The 25,641-nt window shown below is 43.6% G+C and overlaps 2 protein-coding genes across 2 annotated transcripts in view; one reads left to right on the top strand and one right to left on the bottom strand.

Moving 5' to 3' along the window:
• Positions 1-25,641, top strand: part of RECQL5 (RecQ protein-like 5) — a 39,181-nt gene that overhangs the window by 716 nt on the left and 12,824 nt on the right. Inside the window, exons 2-7 of the mRNA XM_009324611.1 lie at positions 692-813; positions 2,666-3,184; positions 4,091-4,196; positions 4,659-4,770; positions 6,986-7,148; positions 7,516-7,598. Coding sequence (XP_009322886.1) covers positions 692-813; positions 2,666-3,184; positions 4,091-4,196; positions 4,659-4,770; positions 6,986-7,148; positions 7,516-7,598 — 1,105 coding nt within the window. The remainder of the gene's footprint in view (positions 1-691; positions 814-2,665; positions 3,185-4,090; positions 4,197-4,658; positions 4,771-6,985; positions 7,149-7,515; positions 7,599-25,641) is intronic.
• On the bottom strand, positions 15,155-25,514 carry SMIM5 (small integral membrane protein 5). Its single transcript, XM_009324562.1, has 3 exons — positions 25,489-25,514; positions 16,862-17,015; positions 15,155-15,428 (listed from the first exon to the last, which is right to left on the bottom strand). Exons 2-3 carry the CDS (start codon positions 16,986-16,988, stop codon positions 15,307-15,309), a joined length of 249 nt encoding a protein of 82 aa, XP_009322837.1. The 5' UTR covers positions 16,989-17,015; positions 25,489-25,514; the 3' UTR covers positions 15,155-15,306.

The following is a 25,641-nucleotide window of genomic DNA, read 5'->3' as shown; positions in this document are numbered from 1 at the left end:
CCCTGGCAGGTCTCACAATGCGAATCAGAACAGTGTCAAACTTGGCGCTCAGGATAGTTACAGTTTTCATCTATCGCCAGCAGCTTTGCAGATGTGCTATTGACAACAGACCAGCCAAAAGCCGTGTTCTGTCAGCCAGGTGTCTCTGCTTGTTAACATTGCATGCGCTGGCATCTCCCTGACTTGAAGTGGATACTGGTTAGCGCAGTGATGGTTACTAACTGCATGATGTTATCGATGTGGTTGAGATTTCCAACCCTTACTTCTTCTGAGGTACCTTTCTGGGATAAGCTTTAAGAGGATGTGGTACATATCTGTCATGGGGGTGGTAATTTGGTAACTGGAGGTCTGTAAGATGAGTGAAAGCAGCTCGTCTGGAAGAGAATTAGCATGAATAACTTGTTTAACTTTCTCTTTAGTTTCTGTATATCTTCTGGTACTTTTGTAAGGCTGTTTCTAAATGTTTACAAAGCAATCAGAGATTCTTTGAAGGAAACCATTGCAGGCATGCAAAGTATTGCTATGCTTTTAGAACCTAAAATGAAGTGTCTTTTGTTGGTATGCCACACAGTACACGCACACATATGCTGTTTCTCACAGATTACAAGCCATTGTGCCCACCCCTCCAGACAGAGCCCTGGGAACTCCCCACCACTCAGTAGCCTTGAGCTTTCTTCTGTTGTCTTTGCAGGCGAGAAGGATGTCTTTGTATGCATGCCCACAGGGGCAGGGAAATCCTTGTGCTACCAGCTTCCTGCAGTTCTGGCAGTGGGCATCACCATTGTCATTTCACCTCTGATTGCACTGATTCAGGTAACTGTCTCCTGTTAGCTGTGGAAAAGCAGTCAGCGAAGGGGGTCGGGAGACGCTGGAGGCACAGCTGCCTCTTGTCTTTCTGTCCACGAGTCTCTGCTGTTGGCCTGCCTCTGGATTCTCATCTTCATGTCTCGGTGTGTTTTCCTTACCTGGTGATAGGTGAAGAGACTGCAACTTAGCTGCAGAGCAGAGTAGCTGGTATGATGCTATGCAGTTCTCTGAAAGGAGGTTCTTCTTTAATAATAACCTGGTGGTTTTTATAACTGAGCCTTTCTCCATTTTCTCCAGTTGTCTTTAACCTCCAGTGTGCTATACAGAAACAGCAAAGTAGAGTACCTCAAATGGACCAAACCGGATCTTTCCCCAGAAGAAAACTGCCATTTTACCTATAAAGTAATAACTCCAGGAATGATGAAGTTGCCTTTGAAGGCATAATTTGTTCTGCATCAAAATATCTTTTTGTTGCGGTCAGTCTTTGTGTCATAGGAAGAAGCTGGTTTAGCAGAGTTGTTCCTTGAGCACTTTCATCTGTGAGACCTTTTTTTTCTGGATTTTGCCTTTTCTACTGTTCCATCACCTGTTGGGAGAAACACCTCCCTGTAAGGGCAGCTATAGCATTGCTTAGACTTCTGTAAAGCATCTGATTAACATTGCATGATAGCTGGTGTTGTAGGCTGCTGTTTTGGTTTTTGTGGTGGTTTTTTTTTTACCTACTTTACAGTCTTAATGTAATACATTTTAAGAATTAAGGGCAGGCTTGGTGATACATCTCAGAAAGGTGTTATAAACAATGAATTTGTTCTAAGTGAGAGGATTTCTAATTAAGCCCCAGCACAGGCAATATTTTGTCAGTGAACTGGAGGTTAAAAAAGTTACCACTGTAAGATTTGCAGGTGAAGCAGAATGTGTCAGAGTGACAAATAGGTTGAGATGGGCTCAATGAGTCTTAGGCAAGAGAGCTGGAGTGAACCTTCAGAGGTCTTCTCATCAGGCCCTGAGATGGAGTAGCTATGCCCAAAACGATCGTGATGTATTTCAGTGTAGCCAAACTTCAAGAGTTTAGTCTGTGTAGTTTATTATAGGGGAGTCTCAAAGTTGACTTTGTGAACAGAAGACAGTGGATATTAAATCAATCACTGAAACCAGTTATTGAGTGAAATAATGAGATATCCATTTTTCAGGACTACTCATATCTTCTGAAATGTTATGTGCTAGTCAAGTGCAAGTGAACAGCTCAGTGTAGGGATAGGGAGGTGAATTTGTATGCCCAGGGTTCATCTGGATGTATTTGGATGTGATGCCATGTTTTCTTCTTGGTTTTCATGGCATGAGTCTCATCCAGACTTGGTTCTGTTGCAGTGGTGATTTGAATGATTCTTGTATTTCATCTTATCTCAGCTGTGTTTATAACATCCTTTAGCTATTTTGGAATGAAATGCACTCTGTTATTGCAGGATAGTGGTATTCATTTTCCATCTGTGACAATTTGATAGTGTAAATCCTGAGACACGTTGGTGGCTTGTTTCAGCTCACTCTGGCTATGATGAGTTATTTTGCACAGATCCCTGCTGGTGTTCCATACCAGCAAAAAGACTGTCTTAAAGTGAATGGATATACAAAAATGCAGTTGGATGTTAGAGCTGGACAGATATGCTCGTCGTTGAAGATAAAGGCATCTAGAGTTGAAGTTCTAAATACCCAGACTGTAGGTGTATGTTATCCTGAGACTCGATCCTGGAGGTGGAAGCTAGGGCCTCACCTGGATCTCCCTAGTAGTCTTTCTTCGTGACGGTGGCTTTCTTTATATCCATTTGCTTTTAATTTAATTTTAATTTTGTATTTGCTCTAGGATCAAGTGGATCACTTGCTGGCTCTGAAGATCAAAGCCTGCTCTCTGAACTCCAAGCTTTCTGCCCAGGAAAAGAAGACCATCCTGGCTGACTTAGCAAGTGAGAAGCCCCAAGTAAAGCTCCTGTACATCACCCCAGAGATGGCGGCCGCCTCTTCCTTCCAACCTACGCTGAACTCTCTGGTGTCCCGAAACCTCTTGTCCTACCTGATAATTGATGAAGCGCACTGCGTCTCCCAGTGGGGACATGATTTCCGACCTGACTACCTACGGCTGGGCACCCTGCGCACTCGCATACCCAATACACCATGTGTTGCCTTGACTGCCACTGCCACCAAGCAGGTCCAGGACGATATTGTGGCAGCGCTTAAGCTAAAGCAGCCGCTTTCCACATTTAAGACTCCTTGCTTCAGATCTAATTTGTTCTATGATGTGCAGTTCAAAGAGCTCTTGACTGATCCATACACCAACTTGAAGGATTTCTGTCTGAAGGCGCTTGAAGTGAAGAACACCACTGGGGTAGGTTTTACATTTGGGGAAGAAGGCTAAACTGAACAAAATCTACCTTTAATGGTCACCGGGCTTCCAGTGGTTGGTATGGCCCCAACAGGTCTGTGGCAGGGAAGGAGGAGGTCCCTGGAAGGAAAGTGCTCAAATATATTTTTTAGTTCCTCTGAAAGTGCTCACGTATGTTTTTTCAGTTCCTCTAAAATAGGTAGAATGTGAAGGCTGCGTTTCTTTCAGAGGTGTCCTCAGAAAGGGGTTCATCTAAAAGAAAATGTATTAGGAATATGCAACTAGCATTTCTGTCTTGGTTTGTCATGTCCCACGCAATCATTGTATGTTTGATGGCGTTCTGCTCTTCTAGTGTGGCGAGGGTGAACGGAAGCATTTGGAGTGTTGTATTAAATTTCCTGCTTTAACAGTAATTCCTAAAATAACTCTGAGCAACTCAGTTATAGCCTCTGCACCTGAATTTATCTCTAAGGCGGAGGGAGACTGCTTCTTGCCTTGTGCCCACTGGGAGAGGATTGGGGGACCGTATTTAGAATCATAGAATCATTAAGGTTGGAAGAGACCTCTAAGATCATCAAGTCCAACCGTCGACCCAACACCACCATGTCCACTAAACCATGTCCCTAAGCGCCTCATCTACATATCTTTTTAAATACTTCCAGGGATGGTGACTCAACCACTTCCCTGGGCAGCCTGTTCCAATGTTTAACCACTCTTTCAGTAAAGAAATTTTTCCTCACATCCAATCTAAACCTCCCCTGGAGCAACTTGAGGCCATTTGATCAATATTAGGCCTTGTAGGAGAAGAGATGTGCTTTAGGCATCCCTCCTGTCTCCACCATACTAATGACTGCAGCTTTGTTGATTGGCTTCAGACAGTGTCATGGACTTTCTCTCCTGTCTGCCCAGGCGTACTCCGGTTGTGGCATTGTGTACTGCAGGATGAGGGATGTGTGTGACCAGCTGGCTATTGAATTGAGCTACCGAGGAGTGAAAGCCAAGGCGTATCACGCAGGTATTGGAAGCTGCATCTGCATCTCTCAGTAGCTGGTAGAACTGAACTGTACCACCTTTAAGGCCTGGGTTGGGGCTACCTAGAAAATAGCTTTCTAGGCATGGTCTGCAATGTGTCTGATGCTCACGCATCAGGTCTGTGAAGTAAGTGCAGGGCCTTCAACAGAATGGCATTCCCTTCACTCCAGAACTGTTGGTTTTGTTGGATCTTCCATGGCCTAAATATAACAACTGCTTTTATCCCAGAAGGGATCTGAATTTTTCTGTTTGGAATAGAAACAGCTGCTGCTGCTGCTTTCTGCTTGAGCGCAGGCCAGTTTAAACATGGGCAGAGAGGAGTGTGTACATCAGTCTGGTTTAGTGAGGGGGTTGGCTTGCAATGGAGGAATGGAGGAGGAAGAAAATCCTCTTTTTTCTTTTCTTTTGTTGATGTTCTTGTTTTTTCCTTTCTTTCCCTTCCCAGGACTCAAGGCAGCTGATAGGACTTCAATCCAGAATGAATGGATGGAGGAGAAGATCCCAGTTATTGTTGCAACCATCAGTTTTGGAATGGGAGTAGACAAAGCAAACGTCAGGTGTGTGAGGCTGTGTTGTGTGCCACCAGAGCCTGAAACTTGAGCAGTGGGAAGGGAAAGTCTCAGTCTCTCTGTTAACTGATACATCTGGTTAAAACGCCTGATGAACACTTGCTAAACCCCACAAAAGCAGAGCTGGAGGTTTTTCTATCTTAGAAGCAGAAAAAGTAAACCTGGAAGGGTTTTGTCAAGAAATTAAAAACAAGGCACCAGAGCTCCTCTTTGCCAGTCATCTTCAAAACCAAGAAAATTGGAGGAATGTTTGTTTTCTGCCACGCCCTCCAGGGTTTCAAAAAGAGCCATCTTGATGCAATCACAGCTGTCCCTTTCACTTCTCTTAGTGCAATAGTTGCTGTTAAAAAGCAGTGGGAAGAAAATCTGCACCTAAAATAATTCATACACCCTCTACTAAAATAGAGCCAGCTTTTTTTAGAGATCTCCTTTTGCAATGCAATGGGGAAAAAATAGCAGTTCACAAATGGCAATAACCATATAAAAAATACATTCCTAGTCCAAGGACAGAAATTCTGCACGTTTTCAATTGCTGTTCCTCTGGGACTTCTAACTGTCACCATAATTGCTCTGTGTTGTTAGAAGTCCTGCACGGCAATATAGCTATGCTGAGTTAGTATTGTGAGCTGTGATCACTTAGTAGAGGGATAACTCGGGTGCAGCTCACACGCCACCTCACACAGACCTAATCTTTACTCTAAAATCCACATAAAGCAATTGCTCTGAACACTGGGAGAGGGGCATGACATCACTGAGACAATTACATCAGTTCACAACTGTACCATCCTTCTCTCTGTGTCACTGTGCTGACAGATAACAGGATCCCATAGCAATGACAGACTATTTTACTGCTTGATGCACGTTACCCAGCAGAGAAATAAGTCTCCTAGGATAACAGCATGAATTAATGACCTGCTGAAACCACTCTGCACTGTTCGGTACAGTGGTCATTAAAAAAGGCAAAGGGTAACTGAAATGCATAGGGCTGATTGAGAGTGAAATATAGCTGAAACATGCTTGTAATCTGGTTAGTTTCCAAGGAATGGGGTTAAAATGACTCTTTACAGGATGTTTTTTAATAGTTTAAAGGACATTATAATCAAGCCTAGGCAACAAGGCACTGCTGCTTAGCCTTTGCTGTATGTTGGCAGAGTTCTGAGTATTCATGCATATACTATCAAGTAAGATCAGGTCTGACAAGTTCTGGAGGTGACTCTTCTGGACAAAAAGGAAAACAGAGGTCGTCTCTTTTTCTGATGGAATCTGCTTCTTCCTCTTCACTGCTAATTCAGTATTGCTTGAGATTATTTAGCAATTCCTTCAGTAAACTTCCTGATGGGGTATAAATGTGTAGGGCTCTGATACTTCCTGCCTGGCCTGTTCCTGGAGTGTTTGTGTTTGAAGAAACATGTTTGCTTGCCTTTGTCATTTAATCTTTTGCCACACCCATATGCATCATACCTGCCTCTGGGACATGCTGGTTTTGAGGCAGACTGGTATTTAAAACATTGGCAGCATTACTGTACTGTAAAATTTTCTCAACTCAGGTATAAGCTGAATTGCTGAATATTCGGGTACAAGCAGGTTTAAAGCAGTCTTGCAGCGGTGTGTTGAAAACCTTCCTTCAGAGATTACATACAGTTTAGTAATGATTCATAGTCATACTTGCTGGCTGGGAAGGGTGCCCTCATCCACAGGTGAGCTTGGTGAGACAGAATTTCCCATGCAGACTTTGTTGGCAAAGAAGTGTCTTTTTAAAATCGAGTATTTCAAATTGTGTTCTGTAATGTTCAAATTGTGTTCCACAAAATAAATAGGACTTCTTAATTAATGCTCTATTTTATGGTAAAATCTCCCAAACTCCTTAAATCAATGTCCTTGTTCTGACTCTTCATAGCTGTACAATTGTATGCACGTTTGGGATATTCATGTGCCCATTCAGTTCCATCCATTTGGGGTGACATCCTGCTCACATGTTCAGATGCATTTGTTTTCTTACAGCTCTGCTGCTGTCCTTGTGTCTTGTGTTAAGAGGACTTAAACTTCTCTGTGCAAAATCCCTTGCTCTGCTAAGTCCTCTGTCTTTTATGCTTTTGCTGCCCTATTTTTTTACTGTTGATGATGTCCACAAACGACACAATCATGTATGCAGTGATCTGAGAAGCCTGCAGCCTTATGTTTCCTGTTGTCTTATCACATGCAGATTTGTCGCCCATTGGAATATTGCTAAGTCAATGGCTGGATATTACCAAGAGTCTGGCAGAGCTGGGAGAGATGGGAAGCCATCCTGCTGCCGCCTCTATTACTCGAGGAATGACCGGGATCAAGTCAGCTTCCTGATTAAGAAGGAGCTCTCTAACATCCAGGTAAGATCTGCAGAATAGTATCCACCTGCCTAGATATGCTGCCTTTGCTCTGATCTGGTTTGCCTCTTGCCTGCAGTGACCTCTGAATATGCAAAGATGAAATGAGTTTTTCTGGGTCTAGAGCTGTCTGTGGCCCTGTTTCAAGGGATGGAAGAAGGGAGTGAAGCAGGAAGGGAAAGGGCTGCCAGACCCAGCTCCAGCTCTATTAGAGAGGCACGGGTGAGCAGAAGTGTGCAGTAGAGACAGGGCGGTGTCTGTACCTGTTTGCCATATTGATCAGAAGGGTTGGATTTGGTCATTGCTAGAGTTACTTTATCTGTTTATATTTAAATTGAAGACTATTGTTATTGTCCCCGTCTACTTTCAGGAAAAAAAAGGCACCTTAAAAGAATCTGACAAAGCTGTGATGACAGCTTTTGATGCCATTGTGAACTTCTGCGAAGAGCTGGGGTGAGTGCGCTTCTTTCAAACACTGTTTAATGTTGGGGAAACCATGCCCTACCCCTCCCGAGGCACTGTTACGGCTGAGATCTTGCATGTCTAGGAAAAAGAAAATACTGAATGAATCGCCTGATATTTTGCTGTCTGGACTGAGGAAGGTGTCCCTGAGACATCTCTCACCCACTCCCACCTCTGAGTTAACTGAGATGTTGGCCTTGGAGCCTGACCAAGTGACATGGTGATGTTAAACTATAACTCCTCTGGCTATGAGTTTTACTATGTTCTATCTTTGATGATGGGTTGACTTAGTGCATTTGCTTTTGTTTGGACTCTTTCCTCCTTCACTACATCATCTCTCTTCTAAGGGGACAAACAGATAGCCTCATCGGCATGGGATGGAAGCATTTAGATTTAATGTTTCCCTAAATCTCAGGGGCCTCACTCTGCAAAGTACTAGGTATCCATGATTCTCGGTGACCTTAGAAGGAGCTGATGGTGCTTAGAATGTTTCAGAAACAGGTCCAAATGATGGATGTGCCCAATCTAAATGCAGACTAGCAACCACAACGTGCATTGTTCAGGTTTAGTTCATGACTTGTAAGCTGTAATTGTACTAATTGCTATTCTATGCTGGATAAGACATCAAAGCTATAATTTTGCCAGTAAGAGAGCAGTATGTGTTCACTAACTGAAAACGGTCAACGTGTCTTGCTTTCAAGTCTGCATTTTGTTTCATTTTTCACACCTGTGTCTAGGGCAACTTTTTTAGTGTGAACATAACACATGCTTCTTTTCTGATGCCTTGGTGAGCGTGTTCTCTCCTTGTGGTCACGTTTGGTAAACAAATCCTGTTTTTATGGGGTTGCTCTGGGAAAGTCTTGCTTGTACTGAAGCACGGCACAACACTGAGTCCTGGGACACTTGAAGGAGCACTTCTTTGCCCAAAGTCAAGGTAATTCTGGGAAGTAGCTGCTAGGAGGCTTCTTGCTATAAGAGTTTGATCCACTTACTTGGCTAAGCAGCTGCGCTTCTTCTGGTGCGTGTTACCAGCTCACAGCAAGAGTGGCCAGATGGCTGTTTGTGTCTGGGTTTTGTATAATCTGAGAGGCAGCTGTCTATCTGGTTAGACGCTAACCTCAGGAAACCTTGTCTTGGTATCTATTTCTCCTTGATTCCTAAGCTGGTTATCAGTAGAGTTAGTCGTGACAGTCGCTTCTTGGAATGGACACTAGTGCCATAAGAACTGGGCTGGGATCTCTGAACTAACCTTGCCCAAGCCAGAAGGGGTCACAGAACATTCCAGGGTGGTGTCCCAGTGAGGGCATGAGTTAGGCTCCATGTAACCATCTTACAGCATCTCCCACTTCATGCATGGTGTAAAGAGCCTGACTGCTATCTGAAGTGAGGATCTCCTCTAGAGTTGCACTGCAGCAGTGAAGCAATAACTGAACAAGGACAGAGAGAAAACATTCTCCTTTGCTCAGATGAATAGTAATGGAAATAGGATTTCACTGGGTACATAAGAGATTTCTGTAAGGGAATATCACTGACTTAATTAGAAATCACGTCTCCCATACTTTTTCTTCCCTCCCCCAGCTTGGTACATTCTTCCTACTGTATACCATGCCATATGCATCCCAGAGTCGCATACTGCGGCACCACTGACTGACTTTCCTACTCATAACTGTACAGGAGACTAAGATGCTATGTAAAGGAATGCCACGTTGCATTTCTTTTTTACATTTTGAATTAATACAGTTCTACTCACTGTCCAAACAGTGAAAGCAAACCTGAAACTCTGACCTTGCAAGGTTCTAAATAAGAACAAATAAAGACAGACTTGTATACTGGCAAGCAAGTTTTTGCATAGTATATTTAGGCTATTGTCCAAGTATGACAGGAGAACAATGGTATAAGCTGCTTTTAGAGAGTGGGTTTAGACACAGCTTTTGCTGGTCAGAGTTTCCTGTTGCCCATTTGCAAGATGGGGAAAAAAAAAACACAACCATGTAACTGCAGCAGCAGAAGACATCTTTATCAGTTTTAGGTGGTGGCTGACCATTTGCCACCTCTAACCGGTGGTTTTGCTTGAAAGATGAAAATCAGGCAGAGATAAGTTGACTTTGGTATTTGGCTAGTCATGCAGTTCCTGAATACAGATAGCCTTATGTATTGAGTTTGCTGTGGACTTGCAGAACAACTTGCTGGCATTGCTCTTGATGCAGGAAAGTTGCATGGGGAGAAATAACCACCCAGGGAGAGATGAGAAAGCTTTCTATGAACAACACAATCAGGTTGTAGCTGGGCTGATTCTTGCTTAGCTGCAGGGCTCCAAGTACTGCGTCTCAGCTTCGCTGTTTATGTACCACTCTGCTTGTGCCTTGGAGATGAGCAGCACCCAAAGATGGCAGCGAATAAGAGGAGAGCAACAAAAACTAGACAGAAGGTGACAATCACCACTAGCCCTCCAAGAGCCCAGTCACTTGTTACGATCAGTGTCTTTAGGTCTTCCAGAACTGAGGATGCCTCTTGTACTGATGACATGCTGGCTTCCACCCTGCTGGAGGTAGACAAGAACAATATCAGATGTTGGTGTATCCCCTCTATGCTCTGAGCCACAGTCCCAAAACCAGTATAGGCATGCATGCTGTCTGTGCCTGCAGGCATCCCTCTTCCAAAAGGGGGAGTCACCCGTCACAGAAATGGGAGCATAAACCAGAAGAAAGATAGCTGAGGCCAGTTTCACAATCAGATCTACACAAATGTAAAGAGAAAAGCTTCTGGCTTTAGAAGATTTTGGCAGTTGAGATTTTTTTTAATCATAGTTTATCAATATTTTTAATAATATAATATAGTCTCTCCCAGAATGTTCGGTATGAACCCTTCATCTCTGTCAACTGTACAGCCTATACATGAAAGACAAGTATTCAGTGGGAGAACTTGCTTGATACCATTGGAAAGATCTCTAAAAAGGAGTTGGGCACTTAAACTCTGAGAACACACTGGAGATTAAATGAACACTTATTCAAAAACAAACAAAAAACCCCACCAACAATAAGCAAAGATCTTCATGTACAACTTGTTGCTCCCATAGGGCTTAGAATAGTCTAGTTATGTAAAAAAGGTCTCCTGTTAACAGAGTTTGCTTTAGTAATGCTTTCTGTTACTCTGCAATGGAAGCATAAGTTTTCCTCCTGTGAAGTACTTAAGTCCAGCAATAATTTAAACTGGGATCTCAGTGGGTTCTACACACTTGGTCTTTCACTGATACTTTGCATAATGACTTGGCTATCAGCTTTCTAAAGAACATCCAGTATCTTTTTGCAAGCATCTTGTGGTTTTAGTAAAGCTTCCTTGCTTCTCAAGGGAAAGGATGGATTATATCTCACACTTTCTCTCAAATATGACTGTGCAGACATAAAACAGGAAGAGATCTCCGTTATTTTTGAAAATTTGTTTGAATTGCTGCCCTTTATGTCTGTATCCTTAATATTGTAAGGAAGAGGATTAGTGATGTAAAGCCTGTTTCATCCCCAGCAAGTCACATTTGACTGGGAGCACAAGCTCACACTTCAGTTTGCTGAAGTTCTTGTTTCTTTCTCAGCAGCCAGATATATTCAGTTCATGCTTTGCTCTTTGGAATGATGGCAGATCACCATGCCCAGTCTCTAACCAACAGGCCTACAAGACATGAAAGCCATTCTGGATAGCTTCCTTCACCTTTAAAAAAAGGAGGCAGCCTAGATACTAGTTCTGTAGACCCAAAGGCAGAAACCCTGTGTGACCATACACCCTAGAAAGTTCCTGTCTCTTTTGCTAACCACAGTTAGTCTCCTGAAATAGGAGAGCAGTATGCAATTTTATAAATACCTGAAGCCGTTGTGTTTGTAGTAGGTGTTTCTTCCGGTGCGTCCTCTGCACCCCCTCCAAGAGATCTCAGCCTGTGGTGAGGGACCCCCTTACTGTACCTGAAGACTTGTAGAGCTAGTATGGAAGTTGCCTGTTTGTACTGCAGTAAATAATTAACAGCTGACTTTCCTGCAAAGGTGTGGCTAATCTAATCAAAGGCCTTGAGCCTAGTTAAACAGACCTAGTTCAGCTGTCGCTCAGACACTTTTTCCCCTCCATGGCTTTATCCACTCATGCACCTGTTCTAGTGCTTGTAAAGGCCCACTATGTCCTCTGACTGGGGAAGGCTGCAGGTTGTGGTGGAGAGAAGAGGGCTTTGTTTCCTGGATCTGTATTGTAAGCTCCATTAGGAGACTGCCATATCTAAAATGAGACTGTAAACAAGACTGCCCTCCAGTCCAAACTTCATTGTGACAGTTTAGGTGGATAAACTCATTAAAGAGCCTTGTACTGCTCTTAGCTGCAATAAAACTGTCTCCCTGTTGCTTTCCTAACTGAAGAAGACCAGAGGGATGGTGCTAGAGAGAGGGGAGAAGGAGGAGAGTGTGGTTTGTGAGACTGTGTGTGTGTAAAAGGAAACTTGTTTTTCACAAGCCAAGCAAATCACTTTGAAACCAGAGGGATGATGTTACAGAACAGAAGCTATTCCATTAAGTCATCAGTAGAACTTCAACCACTTCTGCTGGAGAGGCTGGCCTCACAGTCTCTTTTAGGTTCCTCAGGGAAAGAAACTATTTCAACGCTTGTATCATCAGGACTGAAGTAACTGTATTCCCTTGCAGTTCCTTCTAGGCTCGCTCAGGCTTTCACAATGTACAGAAGTTGCTGTGTTTGAAGCAGTCTCGCCTTAGTCTGTGGTCTTCTGAATCTCCCTCTGCTTTTTGAAACAGAGAGGATCCATCCTCACTAGGGCTTAGGGCGTTCCAGGTCCCTTTATGTGGGTAATGACTGAAGCCAAACCCACAAAAGCTTGTGTGAGTGGTGAGCAGGGACCCAGAGACTGGCATGTTTCTAGTCAACAGAAACTGAAGAGCTGCAGTAAGCTGGGATTTGGTGGGCATCTTTCAGGCCAACCTGATCTGTTGCATGCAAGAAGGTGGCAGACCCCACCCAGTGCAGGCAAGCAATTGGCATATCTAAATACCAAGTATAGGAGTAGTCCAGCTGAGTACAATGGTACAAAATGGTACAAAGCAGAACATTAGGCCTGTGATGTCCAGGCAAGTATATAGAAATCAGTCCAGGGACCCCTCCTCTATGTGGTGGCTGCTCCTCTGCTCCAGAAAGCCACCTGAATTCTTTAGAGAATTGCTTGGTTTTCTCTCCTCTTTTTTTAAACAGCGCTGTGTTTATTCTTTGTTTCTAATTCAGGAACTTACAGTGGCAGAGATAAGACAGGAGCCATTTCTCTTGTCCCTCTGGCTGGTATCTGTCAGTGGTTTAACTTATTACACCATTGGGAAACATGCATTTGTAGCTTTTCCTGTTAAGATAAGGCCTGGCAGCTTATTCCTGATGACAGCAACCTGTCAGTCATTGGTATGTTTCCAGCCTGCTGGGCTTCCTCCTGACTGTTAGCACAGACTGGTTCCATGCTGCTGAAACATTTCTCAATGGGATTCTGTTAATTCCTGTAGCTGGCACTGTCTAGCACAGGCTAGGAAAGAAAGTAAGCTCTGTTCTTTCACAGGTCTCGTGACCTAACTTAGATACAGAAACGTCTGTTGAGTCTGTCCCCTGCAAAAGAGGTTCTGAGACTTCCAATGTCACCTTGATTGTCACTTGTTTGTAAGTGAAATGAGCAAAGACGTATTTGACAGAGAGGTTAGTGTGATGCATCTCTGAATGTTGATTAGAGTAAATTGATGCCACACTTGAGCTTATCCTACCCTAACATATTGGTTGGGAGTGAAAGCTTTGGGACAGCATAATAAAGGCCAGCGCTTTGTTAGTCTTAGTGTAACTGTGCAGGCAGTACCTGATACTAGTGCAGTCTTCTGTTGGCAGTTGTCAAGCTGGGGCTCAAATATTTACTTTCTAAGGAACATCCTCATCATCTTCTGCAAAGTTTTTATTAATTTAAAAGTAACATTGGTAGTTTGAGGATTTTTTTTTCTTAATTTTTAGACTATTCTCTGTGTCACTGGCCGCAGATATATTCCGATGTGCAGCAGTACAAAAATGCAAAATACCTAAATCTAGTTTCTTTGCAAAAATTAAAGTGCATTAAACACATGAGAAGCTACTGATGTAATGTGTTTTTTACTAGTTTGGGTGCAGGCATCAGAGAAAAGAGGTTGCTTTACAAAGTTTTATTTTTTTTGGCCTTTCTGAAGAATATTTAAAAGCCCGCTGTTATAAACTTGACAATTCTTTTCTCTCTAGCTAGATGTTGGCTCTGGTATATACATGTGTAATCCCTTTGACTCCTCTACACTTAGCAGTCGGAATACCAGGGTAGAAGATGACTTACCTATACGCATGTAACTTTTTCTACCTTCTCATAAAGGTGGTTGGTTTCACATTTGGGGCTGAAAGACAGACCAGTGGCTTACAGTGTTAGGTGCAGTATGATGGTCTTCCGTTTGGCTGTCCCAGTTATGAAAGTCATGGCCTGCGCCATAGCCTTGTACTTACATAAATCCCTTTCTGAAGTTCACCAAAGTGTAAACCAAACATACATAGTGGCTGCAGCATGGAAAAGGGATTTATTTGCACTTGTTAACTTCAGCCGTACAGCCCATTCTTGGCTCTGCTTTGTTACAATGCCTGCTGTCAGCTGCTGCATGTATACCCTGAAGTGATGGTTACCACACTGTGTCAGTCCTCTGAAATGCCTTTGTGTATGCTAATAATCATACCTTAGGCATAATGTTTATGTCCACTAAGCTGCACACAGCGCAGGGAGTCAGGCACGCAGGTCCCTCAAGTAAGGATAGGGACTTGTTCATCTCCTGTAACTCCCACGCTCTGTAAGGACCATTCACCTGCGATAAGCAGAAGAGCCGAACCACACAGGGGGTGGGGAGGGAGCATGTTTACCAGCAGAATGATCAAATTAAGCCGTAGCATTGGTGAGTTTTTCCCTTTTGCCTTCATCTTTCTGTTTACAAAGGGTATTGCACATGATCTGATTTTTCTCTTTGGCAATTTCACATCATTCTAACACCGATGAAATAAAGCAGGGATCATTTGTCACCAGCTGTACTCAGAGCCTCAGCTGGCATGTCTGGATCAGAAGATCCACGATTTATTTTCAGGAGACATCTCAGCTAAACGTGCCTGTCGCAGGTGGCTTTTAAGAGCGCAGGTTTGGACTTGATCCAAGATGTACTGGGCATGTGGACCTCCCAGTGATGTCAGTGGATTTTGCTAGCGCCCAGCATCATCCTTCTGGATTAACCACTTGTGAAGAGAGTGGGTGCTGCCTAGCATGTGGCAGTGTACGTGTTCTCTGCTTTGGTCTGTGACTCCATGCTCACAAAGGGAATCCTTGGCTGGCCCAGCTGCAGGGCTGTCATTGGGAAAGCGTGTCTGTTTTCTCAGCAGCATGTGTCCGTGTACCCCCACCCCAGAAGAAACAGTGATGGTAAAGTAGCATTACCTTTCTGGTCACGCCACGGAGCCCAGCCGTGGCTGTCACAGAAGGAAGGAATTCCATGCTGTGATTTCTGCTCCTCTGAGTCATATTAATTAATATTGTTATTGCCATTTTCAGTGAGCTAGTGTAGAAAGTCATTCCCATAGAACTGAATCATGATGTTCATGCATGTCCTTGGTAGTAGGTTGTGTCACCTCTTGTTGCACTTCACGAATGGGCGATTGGGCGGACTTGGATCTTCCTACGTCTGTGGTCAGGACGTCCGTCGCAGCTACAGCAGCTATAGCAGCAGCAACTGCAGGCAATGATCATGAGCAGAAGAACAGTAACTGGAAAGAGAAGCAAAGGATATTGCTTCGTGATGTAGGAGCAATCACTGGAGAGTAACCCTATGTCTCCTCCAAGTTGTTTGGTGAGCAGCAGAATGAACAAAGCCTGGTTTCTTGTCGATTGTTGGGGTTTTTTTCCCCCCCCTATATCCCCACCTCCCTCCTCCTAAGTTCCTGCTCCCTTGTATTAGTTATCTATATGAATCTGGACAATCACTACCGGGTATTTCATGATCTTAAGAGCTATGTACCAAACCTTGTGGGGTCATATCTTTGCCTGCCTAATGGGCTGTTTTTTTCGGAGATGACATGCAGCAACTAAGTAGAGCTGTGTGCCTGGAAAGGATGGAGATCCAGCTCTCCCCGTAGTTCTGTCAGAAGCAACTCGAGAGAACTTGGTTAGTCAAACTGGCAGTTGCATGTCTGAAGAGTGCATGCAGTGTACCCTTTAATGAGGATAGATATTCATGACTGGGTTGGCTTTATTCTTTCTTCTGTATTTAGCTTGAGAAAATAGATACTTCAAACACAGGATTTTGTTTCGCAAAGCAATAGGCTAACTTATTGCTATTCTACACTGGACGTAATGGTTGGTATTGGGAGGGATATGTTAGTTTATCTGGAATAGAAAAGGATGACATGCTTAATCCTGCAAAACACATAAGAGTGTGTGAACGTGCACGTGTGTGTGCATGTGTTCCTTAAAAATCTGGAGCTGGGCTGCCAGGTTACTGGACCTGTGGGGAACCAGCTGTAGGTATGAAAAAAATAAAGCAGCAGGTGTGTTTTTCTGAATTCCAGCCCAGGGAGGAGTGTCCAGGCTGGATACACACCCTTCCTTTTGGCTGGGAGCAAAGTGTACCTCTCTGAGGGGGAGGGCCTGCCTTCCTTCCTGCTTGTTTTCCTAGTGTCTAAACAAACTTCATCCCCCTTGATCAAGCAGCTTTTTGTTATTCCTTCCATGCCATCCCCACACAGAGCAGCAGGAGGGATTTTGCTGTTACCAGAGGAGAATAAATAGGCTCCTCTGAAGCATACTGGCTTCCGCTGAACTAAGCACAGGAATGACACTCAGAGTCTCAGACTTTAAGTGTCTTCCGCGGCAGTGAGATGCCCTAATACCATTTGTCATAAACTATCTCCTATGCATCAAAACATTGCAGCAGCTCTGGATTAGTTATAATATTGCTGTTTAAACTAATGCTTAAATGTGAGAGCTTTGGGGAAAGCTATACTGTTGCCTATCGTGCTCTGCATGCGTGTAGAGATACACATTGAGTATTAAAAAAATTACCTAGAAATTAAACTGGGCCTCAGAGCACAGCCTGAAAAACAACTGCCAACAGCACTAACCCACCAACAAAGACTGTGGAGCAAGCTGCCCCCATAGAAGAGACATTCTGATACCCCTTTGCCTCCACCGATAAACTCACCAATAAACAGAAGAACCACACAAAAGGACACAATCTCCACCGGCTCAGCCTTGGGCAGTTTCTGGAGCTTAAGGAGAAACTTCTCACCAATGGTTTGCATTTCCTTCAGAAAGCCTTCAGAAGACATTCTGGCTCAACCTCTCCAGGCTTTATGCTGTAGAAGAACCAAATAGAGAATAAACCTTTTCACTGACTAATGCTAGGAAGCTGCCAGCCTTCTTATAAAGCTGGTGATCACAAGGAAAACAAGTTTATCTGGTCTCAGTCCTCGTTCCCAGTAGCTAAGGTGGAGGACTATTAATTGTCTACGTGTTCTGGCACTGTTTTAATTTCAAAATCTGGCTTTGAGGGTGCTTTTGTCAGCTGCACTGTTAAAGAGAGGTGAAACGGTGTTTCTTCTGAAAGGACACTTATTTCAGCAGGCATAGAGTTAGAACTGGACAGTGTCTGCCCTTGGCTTTCACCTAGTGAAAGCAATTATTTTTTTTCCAGTTGTGCTAATTTGTCCTTCCAGAAAGAAATGCAGTTCTAACTCGATTTGAATTCCAAATGCTGAACTCCAGTGGAACATAGTTTTCAGGGTTTTTTTACTGAGTAACACAAAGTAGACCCCTTTGAAGACTTCCTGCACTTTCAGCTACAGAAAGCCCCTTCAAAAACTAAGGCACTTACTTCAACACCTCACTACAATACCATTAATAATGTTTTATCAACCAGTTTTACTGAATGATGATATTAAGAGCTAAAGTCTGTGTTCACTGGGGACAGCTGGACACTTTTTGAGTTCTTACAGATGACTGCGAGTTTTATATGGTAAGCTAAATGTAGCTTTTTTTCTTTTAAGCTACAGTCTGTTCTAATGGAGCAATATATGAATCAAACAGTGGATGTCCACCCATCGCTGCTGGTGATAAGCAAAGCAAAAGCTCCTGGATCTCTCGGGGAGATACCTTCCTTGTGGAGCTAATCCCTCCTGCCCTGCTCAGTAATCTTACACCTTCTTTATTCTCAGAAAGAATGATCCCCAGGAACTGTTGTTACTGAAAATATTATTAGTTTAGTCAAAGTTAGGTGCCTCAGTTTTGCCACCAATATTTGCTGTTCTCTTTCCCCGTGAGCAAAATTTTGGAAGGCATTGCAACAAACAAGCTTGCATGAGAGCTATGGAAGTTCAAATTTTGCTTCAGTCAGTAACTGGAATAGGATATTGTTGAGAAATATCCATAGTTTTGCCTAAAACAAGTGTTTGGACAGGTCAACACTTGGATGGATTATAACTCCTACGTCATTGTTATATCAGAATATACTAGCTTGCGTGTATTGTAATAGTCAACACTGTTTTATGGGACTTGAACGTTGCAATTTAACATCCGAGTCTTGGTGATAACACCAAGCCAAGTGACCAAGACAGTACTTCCAGAATAAGCCAGCTAGTTAATTACTGCACATCTGGTTTGGTTACTCAAACAAATGGATGCTTGGAGTTCAGTTTTTCTAAACACACTGAGGACGGAGAGACCTTGGCTGTTTCTTTGCATGCTGGGCTTAAATACTACAGTGCCAAGTTAAATTACATTTTGTATGTTTATGCAATTCAAAAAGGGTTTTCTTTGTTCTTTTAAATCCAAGCTAAGGAATAAAAATCGGAACCAGCTGGTTTCCTAGGGATGGGTGTGGATGAAAAAACTACATCTACAGAAAGATCTCTGTGCAACTTAGCAGGGAGGCATAGCTGTGGCCTTTTGACCTGAAAAGGTCACTTTTGAGACTAGGGTTAAATAGTTCTTTCCGGATGATTGCTGTACCCCAAGTGAGCTGCTCCAGAAATGGCAGCTTTATCCTTTGCACACTGCTGTGGGATTCTGTGTCAGCAGGTTTCCAGTTTTGTTTCCATTCCAAGAGATGGCGGTGCAGGCAGAGGTGAAGTGATGTGTGTTTTCTGCTCCTGGCTCTAGAAGAAAAACTTCTTGAAAAAAAGTAAGTATTTCTGGCTCTAACATTCTGAAAATGTTTGTTCCCTTTGGGGGTGTTTCTGCCTGCCCAGAAGCTGTCCTAGTAAGGAATCTGCTGTAACCTTTTGTACTATGCTTTGGGCTGCGCCAGAAGCAGCAAGTATAAGAGCTAGGCTTCTGAAGTTTGGGTATACAGTGTAAAATTACCGATTAGGATTGTAGAACTCCACGTGGATTAGCAAAGTGCCTAGCCTAAAATGATAAGAGCTTGTCATCTCAGTAATGGGCATTCCTCTGCCCCATGGTACCTGATCTGGAGCTACGTAAAGGAGTTTTTATTCTAAAACTTGCAAGGAATGTTGCTTGTTTACCTTGGTTTGAACTTCTTCAGGGACAAAGTTTGATGTTGGTGGTGCGGTCGCCAACCTACCTATGAGGAAGCGAATGTTTTTCTGCTTGACTGCACTTCTGACTGCACACTGGTTCTAAGGGCTCTTGCTGCTTTGGGATTTCTGCTTGTGGAGCGTAACAAAAGGGTGAAGAATAAATCACTTCTTTTTTTTTAAAAAAAAAAAAAAAGGAAAAAAAAGAAAGAAAGTAAAACTCCCCAAGAAAGCTAGTTGTATTCATGGACTTTTGTATCTTCCATTCTACTTGTGATATAAAGTCTTTGGTCAGGACTAGTTTTGATTGTGATCTTTTTCCAATTGATTTCAGCAGAACCAAGATCTTACCCTAGAGATTAGCATAAGGGTAAGGCTAGTGCTGTGTGACTTAAACAAGTTGTCTTATGCATCTGCCTTATCTTCCTCTTGTACAACACAACAGTGATGACATTACTTACAAATTTCAGAGTGGAGCCGTAAGAATTAATTCTTTTTTTTTTTATTATACTGTGTTCAAGTAAGCTTCCAGTCACCAACAGTCGTAAAGGCCAGGTGGTGCAGGGTATTTGGTTGAAGCAGTAACTGTAATGATTATTATTAAATAATATTATTATTATTATTATTATTAAAACAGGCAAGTCCTGAAACTTAAGGTTGTAGGTCTTAACTGACAGTTTACTTTCTAAGACTGGAGTGCTGTTCTAGAGCCTAGAACAGCCACCCAAGTTGGTACCTCACAGATTCTGTGGGGTTTGGAGCAAACATAATTGTCTGCCAGTGTTTTTCTCAATTGGGAATTTCTCCTTGCTCATTGTCCTTCCTCAAAACCACATCCACTGAGGATGGGAACCCTCCAGAGCAGAGGAGACAGGGCTGTCAGGGCAGCAAAGCTGATGGAACTCCTTACGGAAGAAATGCTGGACCACACTGCAACATAGTCTTCATAACGCATTGTCAGACTAATGTCATGAACTTTTGCTCCATAGCTGTAGCTAGAGGTCATATGAAGTGAAAATAGGGTGAAGAGAGGCAAGATGAGAAACTCTCATAGAAAAGAAAGTGAACACAATGCTGATGTCTTGTGACAGGCAGTTTGGAAGTTCCTGCTGGGGAGGGGTGGCAGCCTGAAATTTGTGGTTCCAGCTGTTTCCTCTTCTGGCTGTTTTTAAAAAATAACTGATCTATCCAGTGTTGCCAGGGGGACTAGATCATCAAATATTTCTGCCCTCTTCTATGTTACAAGGCCTGGCAGGGGCGGGAATAAAACAAATCTTTTAATTTGGGTTTATTTGTTTTTGAGGAAAAAAAGGCCAAATCTGCCTTGTGCTAGGAGTTGTTAGCCTTCGTTGGAAAGAGAGAGCACAGTAGTAATGCAGGGGGATGCCTAACTGCAGGTGTGCTGCTCAGCTGTAAGGATTAGATGATCCTTTAAAACCAAAGAAGCATGTCCTATGTTTAGGGCTTCTGTAGAGTTAGATTCCCAGAAAGTGCTAATACTTGTTTTTAATGCAGATTCATCTTGCTGTGCCCACTGAATAAAGCTGTGAAAATTGCTATAATAGCACTGACATTATCTTTCTTAACTGTTTTAATGGATTTATGCCATACTGAAGCACTCAAAGAAGTTGGCTGCTCAGCCCTTTTGGGAATAAAGCCATTAAGAGGCCTCAATCTAGACATTCAAGAGAAGAGCCTTGGTCAGGGTTTCTTTGTACTGTGAACTGGCTGTGTGTGGTAGCTTCCAGGCTTCAAGCAAGAAAAAGAGCTTTGGGATGACCATGTAAGGTGGGGTCCCACATCCCTCTGCCTTAAGCTAGTCAAGTTGCTGTAAGTATTTTGGAATTGATGTAGATTGATCTGGTTTTTTTGGTCTGTCTTTGGTTTGGAAAGCTGTATCCTATCTGTGAACCTACACAGGTGCATCAGGAGTTGAACTGTAGAGAGTGGGTGAGCTGAAACTTGCTGCTGAGGAATGAGATACTTGTTTAGTCATAACCCTGGTGGCATTTGAGCAGCCTATTTCAGTGCAAAGAACATGAATTTGAGTTTGTGGTTTAGCCCCAGGACTGGAAGTTAGTAAATGCAGGCAGTCTTCCTGGCCTGCCAGTGATGCTTAACTAGCTAATGGATAAGTCATCCCATCCCTCTGTTGGGTGACTTCATCCCTGCAAAGCGGCAGAACATGTAACCACCATTTGTTTTCTAATTGTTGTGTGTCCAGGTCTCTAACATGCTCTGAAATCTTTACATAGAAAGACAGTAAGTCCCTGGTTTTGTTGCAGTTACAAAATGAAATGGCCTTTGCTTGCTAACTGCTTGTTACGCTTCAGGCACTGAGCCCGTTTAGGATGAAAGTAGATGAAAGCATGGCTTCTACTCTTCATTGCTCCTTGCCCAGTCATGCTTCACAGGGCTTATTTCTCTTGACATGGCCTCCCAATCCATTGGTTTTACTGTGCTCCCTCCAAGAATCTTTGCTTGCATGGGTTTGTTGCTACAGTAATCTAAAAATGGAGACGAAGCTTTGGAGGGGGGAATCTGTTGGTGGTGCCCTGAAGCTGTCAATGCCCCTAGTCCTAATGCAGCAAGTCCCAGCGGTGAGTTCGATAACCTCTGCTGTGCCCATTGCCCTTAGCAGCAGTGCTCCAGAGACCTTACAAAGTAGGACCTCCCTGATGTGCCCGAGCAAGCAGAATGCCAGGGCAACATTCTCATTGCAACATTGCCTTTTTTCCAAGACTGTGGCTGTGGAGGAGCAAATACTTTGTGGTGTTCTTACTCAGACAAGTCAAATAAGTTGGTTGAAATTGGACCAATCCAGGGATGGGTAGCCTGTATGGATTGTGGTAGCTTATTTGGTGAGAAATCTTAGAAGGCAATCCCAGCCTCATGGAAGGAGAATGCTGAGCAGCTGAAGGGGAGTGGATGTTTTTCATTCTGGTCTAAAACTTCAAAATAAACTCTGACTGTATTTGGCCACTTTCTTAAGAACACGAAGGCTTGGCCAGTTTCTAAGTCTACCAGCTTTGTTCTTGGTTCCTGAAACGTGCTTCTGATTTCATATGGATAAGGTCTGCAATGCGTCCTGTCCTAAAACAGTGCTGGGCTGCTAGGTGTTGTTACAGTTTAGATGCATTTTGGCAGAACATTTAATAATTGCTGTACGATTGTTTATTGTTCTAAGTTTGTAATGTACTTCTGAGATGAAAAGAGCTATAGAAATGTAGTCGTATTATCAGTGCATGGTTTTTCCTCATCATTGTTAATGCAATGTTTGCTGCCATGACTGTAGTTAACCAGCCATGTGAATGTTAACTATAGTTCACAGATAAGCCCTTTTTTCCTAAAACAGGAGTGAACAGAGCCAGACAGACCTATAATTCATTCCCAAGCAGATGAAAATAGTTTCCAGTATCAAGAGAATTCAGCTTTTTAACAGCACACACCCAAACTGGTAAATTGCAGCTCAATGCCATGGGAGAAAAGCTTTGACTTTGTCAGCTGGTCTGGAAAAGAAGGCCACACATTCTTTCGTATTATAAAGCTGCCCTGACTGGGTAGCCATTTGGCTGGAATACCCTGTCATCTCCACCACCCACTATTTGGAGATTGGTTTTGAGGCAGCACCATAAATGTTCCTTCCCTCCCCTACAACCTAGTATTAGATTAATATAAAAAGGTACTGAATTCCCTGCAATAGCAGTTTGAGAAGCTGAGGTACCCAGTGGGGCACTGAGCTGAGAGTCTGTACACGTCTATAGAACACACTGGTTTTCTCCAGTCCATCCCACAAACAAGTCCACAAAACCCCATGAGATAATTCCTCACTACTAGTCCCATTTTTAAAAATGGGGAAACCAAAGCACAGAGCCATCCAGTGAAAGGAAAAGGTCAATTTTAAAAATAAACCTGTAGCTCTTCTACAAGAGAACTTTTTTTAGGGTTACTGATGCTTTAATCTAGCCTGAAAGTCTATTCTAATATTAGCAAAATAACCATTTCCCAGGAAGCTGACAGAGGTAGCTGTGTGCCTGTGAAAGCTTTGTAAATAGTTACTTCACAAATATACTGGGATCTATCAGTAGTTTGGTGTTTGAGGTAAGGCAGCTGGAGCCCCCTGAGAGTGCTGGAAACACCTTCTCCATCTTCTTTCAGCCACCACTGTGTCCTGTCCTTGACTGGTCTTAGAAATGACATGCATTTTTGAGTTTTTTGAAATATGCTGGTCTAATCCTAGTAAAGATGCTACTTGGCTGTAGGAACTCAAAACTGAAGGCTACAACAGCTGCTTCCTCAGAAGAAGCTGTTTTGAACTGTATCAGCTGTGGTTGCGCGGGGTAGTGGTGAGAGCCCGCATGGAGGCGAGGGGTGGGTGCTGCTCTGCTCACCCAGCTCTCTCACAGTCTCTTACAGTCCCTGCCATCCAGCGTGCAGCGCTCTCGCTGGCCCACTGCAGGCTGTATGGGTCAGGGGGTTGTGTTACAGAAAGGATCTGCTCTATCAAACTTGGTTTATTTTGTACCTCCACTCCTACCACCGCTTTTGCATTGCAGTCAGGCCAAGAGGCCCGTGCACTATGACAGCTGTAACACAAGCCATGTCCTGCTTCTTTTATCCAGACATGTGTTTCATATTGCTTGTCCCCCCCACCCCCCGCATATTTACAACACGGCTGTGGCTGGACAAGCCCCCAGCCAAACCCATTAAGATTTTCTTTTGGCGAGGAAAACTTGGCATGTTTCTCTACCTCCCTCCCTCCCCTGCCCTTCTCCCCTTGCTCCTCCCTCCTTCCTTTTTTTTTTTTTCCCCCTAAACTTTGTTTTTCCCGTACTTTATTTGAGAAACCATTTTAACTGCAACAAACAACCTACAGAGACCCTTCATTAGCAGGGTGGAAACTTCCCTCCATCCCCTTTGAACCTAGGGCTAGACTGGAGGCGTGTGTAGTAAGTAAACTTTAAGTAAACTTAACTACTAGATCTTCTCACACAGGCAGTTCCAATTCGGTGTTTGTACAACACCTAGGTCAGAAAGACCTGCCCGCTTCCACGTTAATGGGAATGGAGAGAAGTGGAAATACCTGATCCTTAACATTCCTCCTTACAGGCATATGTAGGATTGGGAAGACATCCTTATGTGAGAATTGGCTTTCTGCCTCTCTCCCTACCTGTTTGTAAATAGCTGACTGCCCACGTGCCTCCTGGAAGAGGCAAGGGGTCCCAGCTCAGTGCTAGGAGCTGCAAGAGCTTCCAAACAGAGTAATCAGCTTCAGATGGCAGAAAACAGGGGCTTATATGGTCAGTCTGCTTGCCAGCCCCTTTCCACACCCAGCAGCTAACGGAGATGGGAGTACAGGTTGTGGGACACCTCTCTATGTAAAACTAAGGCTTACAGTGGGTAATTTCATGTATTTGGCCGTTCCTTTTCCTCTTCCTTCCCTTCTCACTGCATTCAGACCTGACGGTCTTGTTACTGTAAACCATAGCCCATGTATGTGTATGTATATGTTCTCTCAGAGCAGTGGTTTCTCATGCTGTTTTGAATAGTAAACCAGCATCTGTGCCTGATACACTAGCGGATTTTTTTTTTTTTAAATGCTCTTGTTGGAAGCTGTGTAAAATCTTTCCATTTATTTCTATTGGACACAGATGCTTAACCTGCGCAGTGTGCTAGTTCCCCGACCAGGGTTTGTTTTCAAGCTCTCTGCTTGCTTCAGGATTTGGGGGATAAAACTTAGCTCCAGCTGGGAGGAGCTCTGGAGAAATGCTGTGGCTGGTACCCACTTAGTTTCGCGTGTGCTTGCCTGTGCTGGCAGCTACTCGCTAATGGCACACACACTACTCGAACAGAGGAGCAGACCAGCTCTCTTGTCCACACTAAGTATTACTCTATCAAGTCATCACTGTGGAGAATGCCCTGTGCTAGACCTGCTTATCAGCTAAGGTCACATTCCATAACAGCAACAGCAAAACGAGCAGACAGCCTTTATAATCAGCGAAGAAGTTGCTTACTCCTGCTCTGACCGTCGAAGCAATGCAAGACTGCAGGCTGGGTCCTTTTGTTAGCGGTACGGCTGCAGCGCAGCTTTCTGCAATCCTGTTAAAAGCTTTTCTCTCGCCACCTTTGCTCCTGAGTGTCCCTTGCAAACAAATTCAGGCTAGCAAGCTCCGCTCAATGGCTGATTCTGCAGTTCACCATACAGAGCGCTACAAAAGCTCCAGCTACTTGCTAACTAGCTGAATGTTAAGGTGCTACGGTTGACCGAACACCAGCAATAGCTCAGCCTTACCCCAGCCGCGCCGCGAACTCTTCTTCTCCTCTTGTTTTTCTCTCTGTCTTCTGAAACTTTCACGTCATCTCTCCCCTCATCCTGGCTTGTGTCTCGCTCCTCGCTGGGCTCCTCTCCGCTCTGCCGCTGACAGCCAGCTGTTGTCTCTGCCTT

This window comes from Pygoscelis adeliae, unplaced genomic scaffold (genome assembly GCF_000699105.1).
Source record: "Pygoscelis adeliae isolate BGI_AS28 unplaced genomic scaffold, ASM69910v1 Scaffold445, whole genome shotgun sequence".
NCBI lineage: Eukaryota > Metazoa > Chordata > Aves > Sphenisciformes > Spheniscidae > Pygoscelis > Pygoscelis adeliae.
The sequence above is the reverse complement of the archived record's forward strand: the minus strand, read 5'-3'. Positions and strand labels throughout refer to the sequence as shown.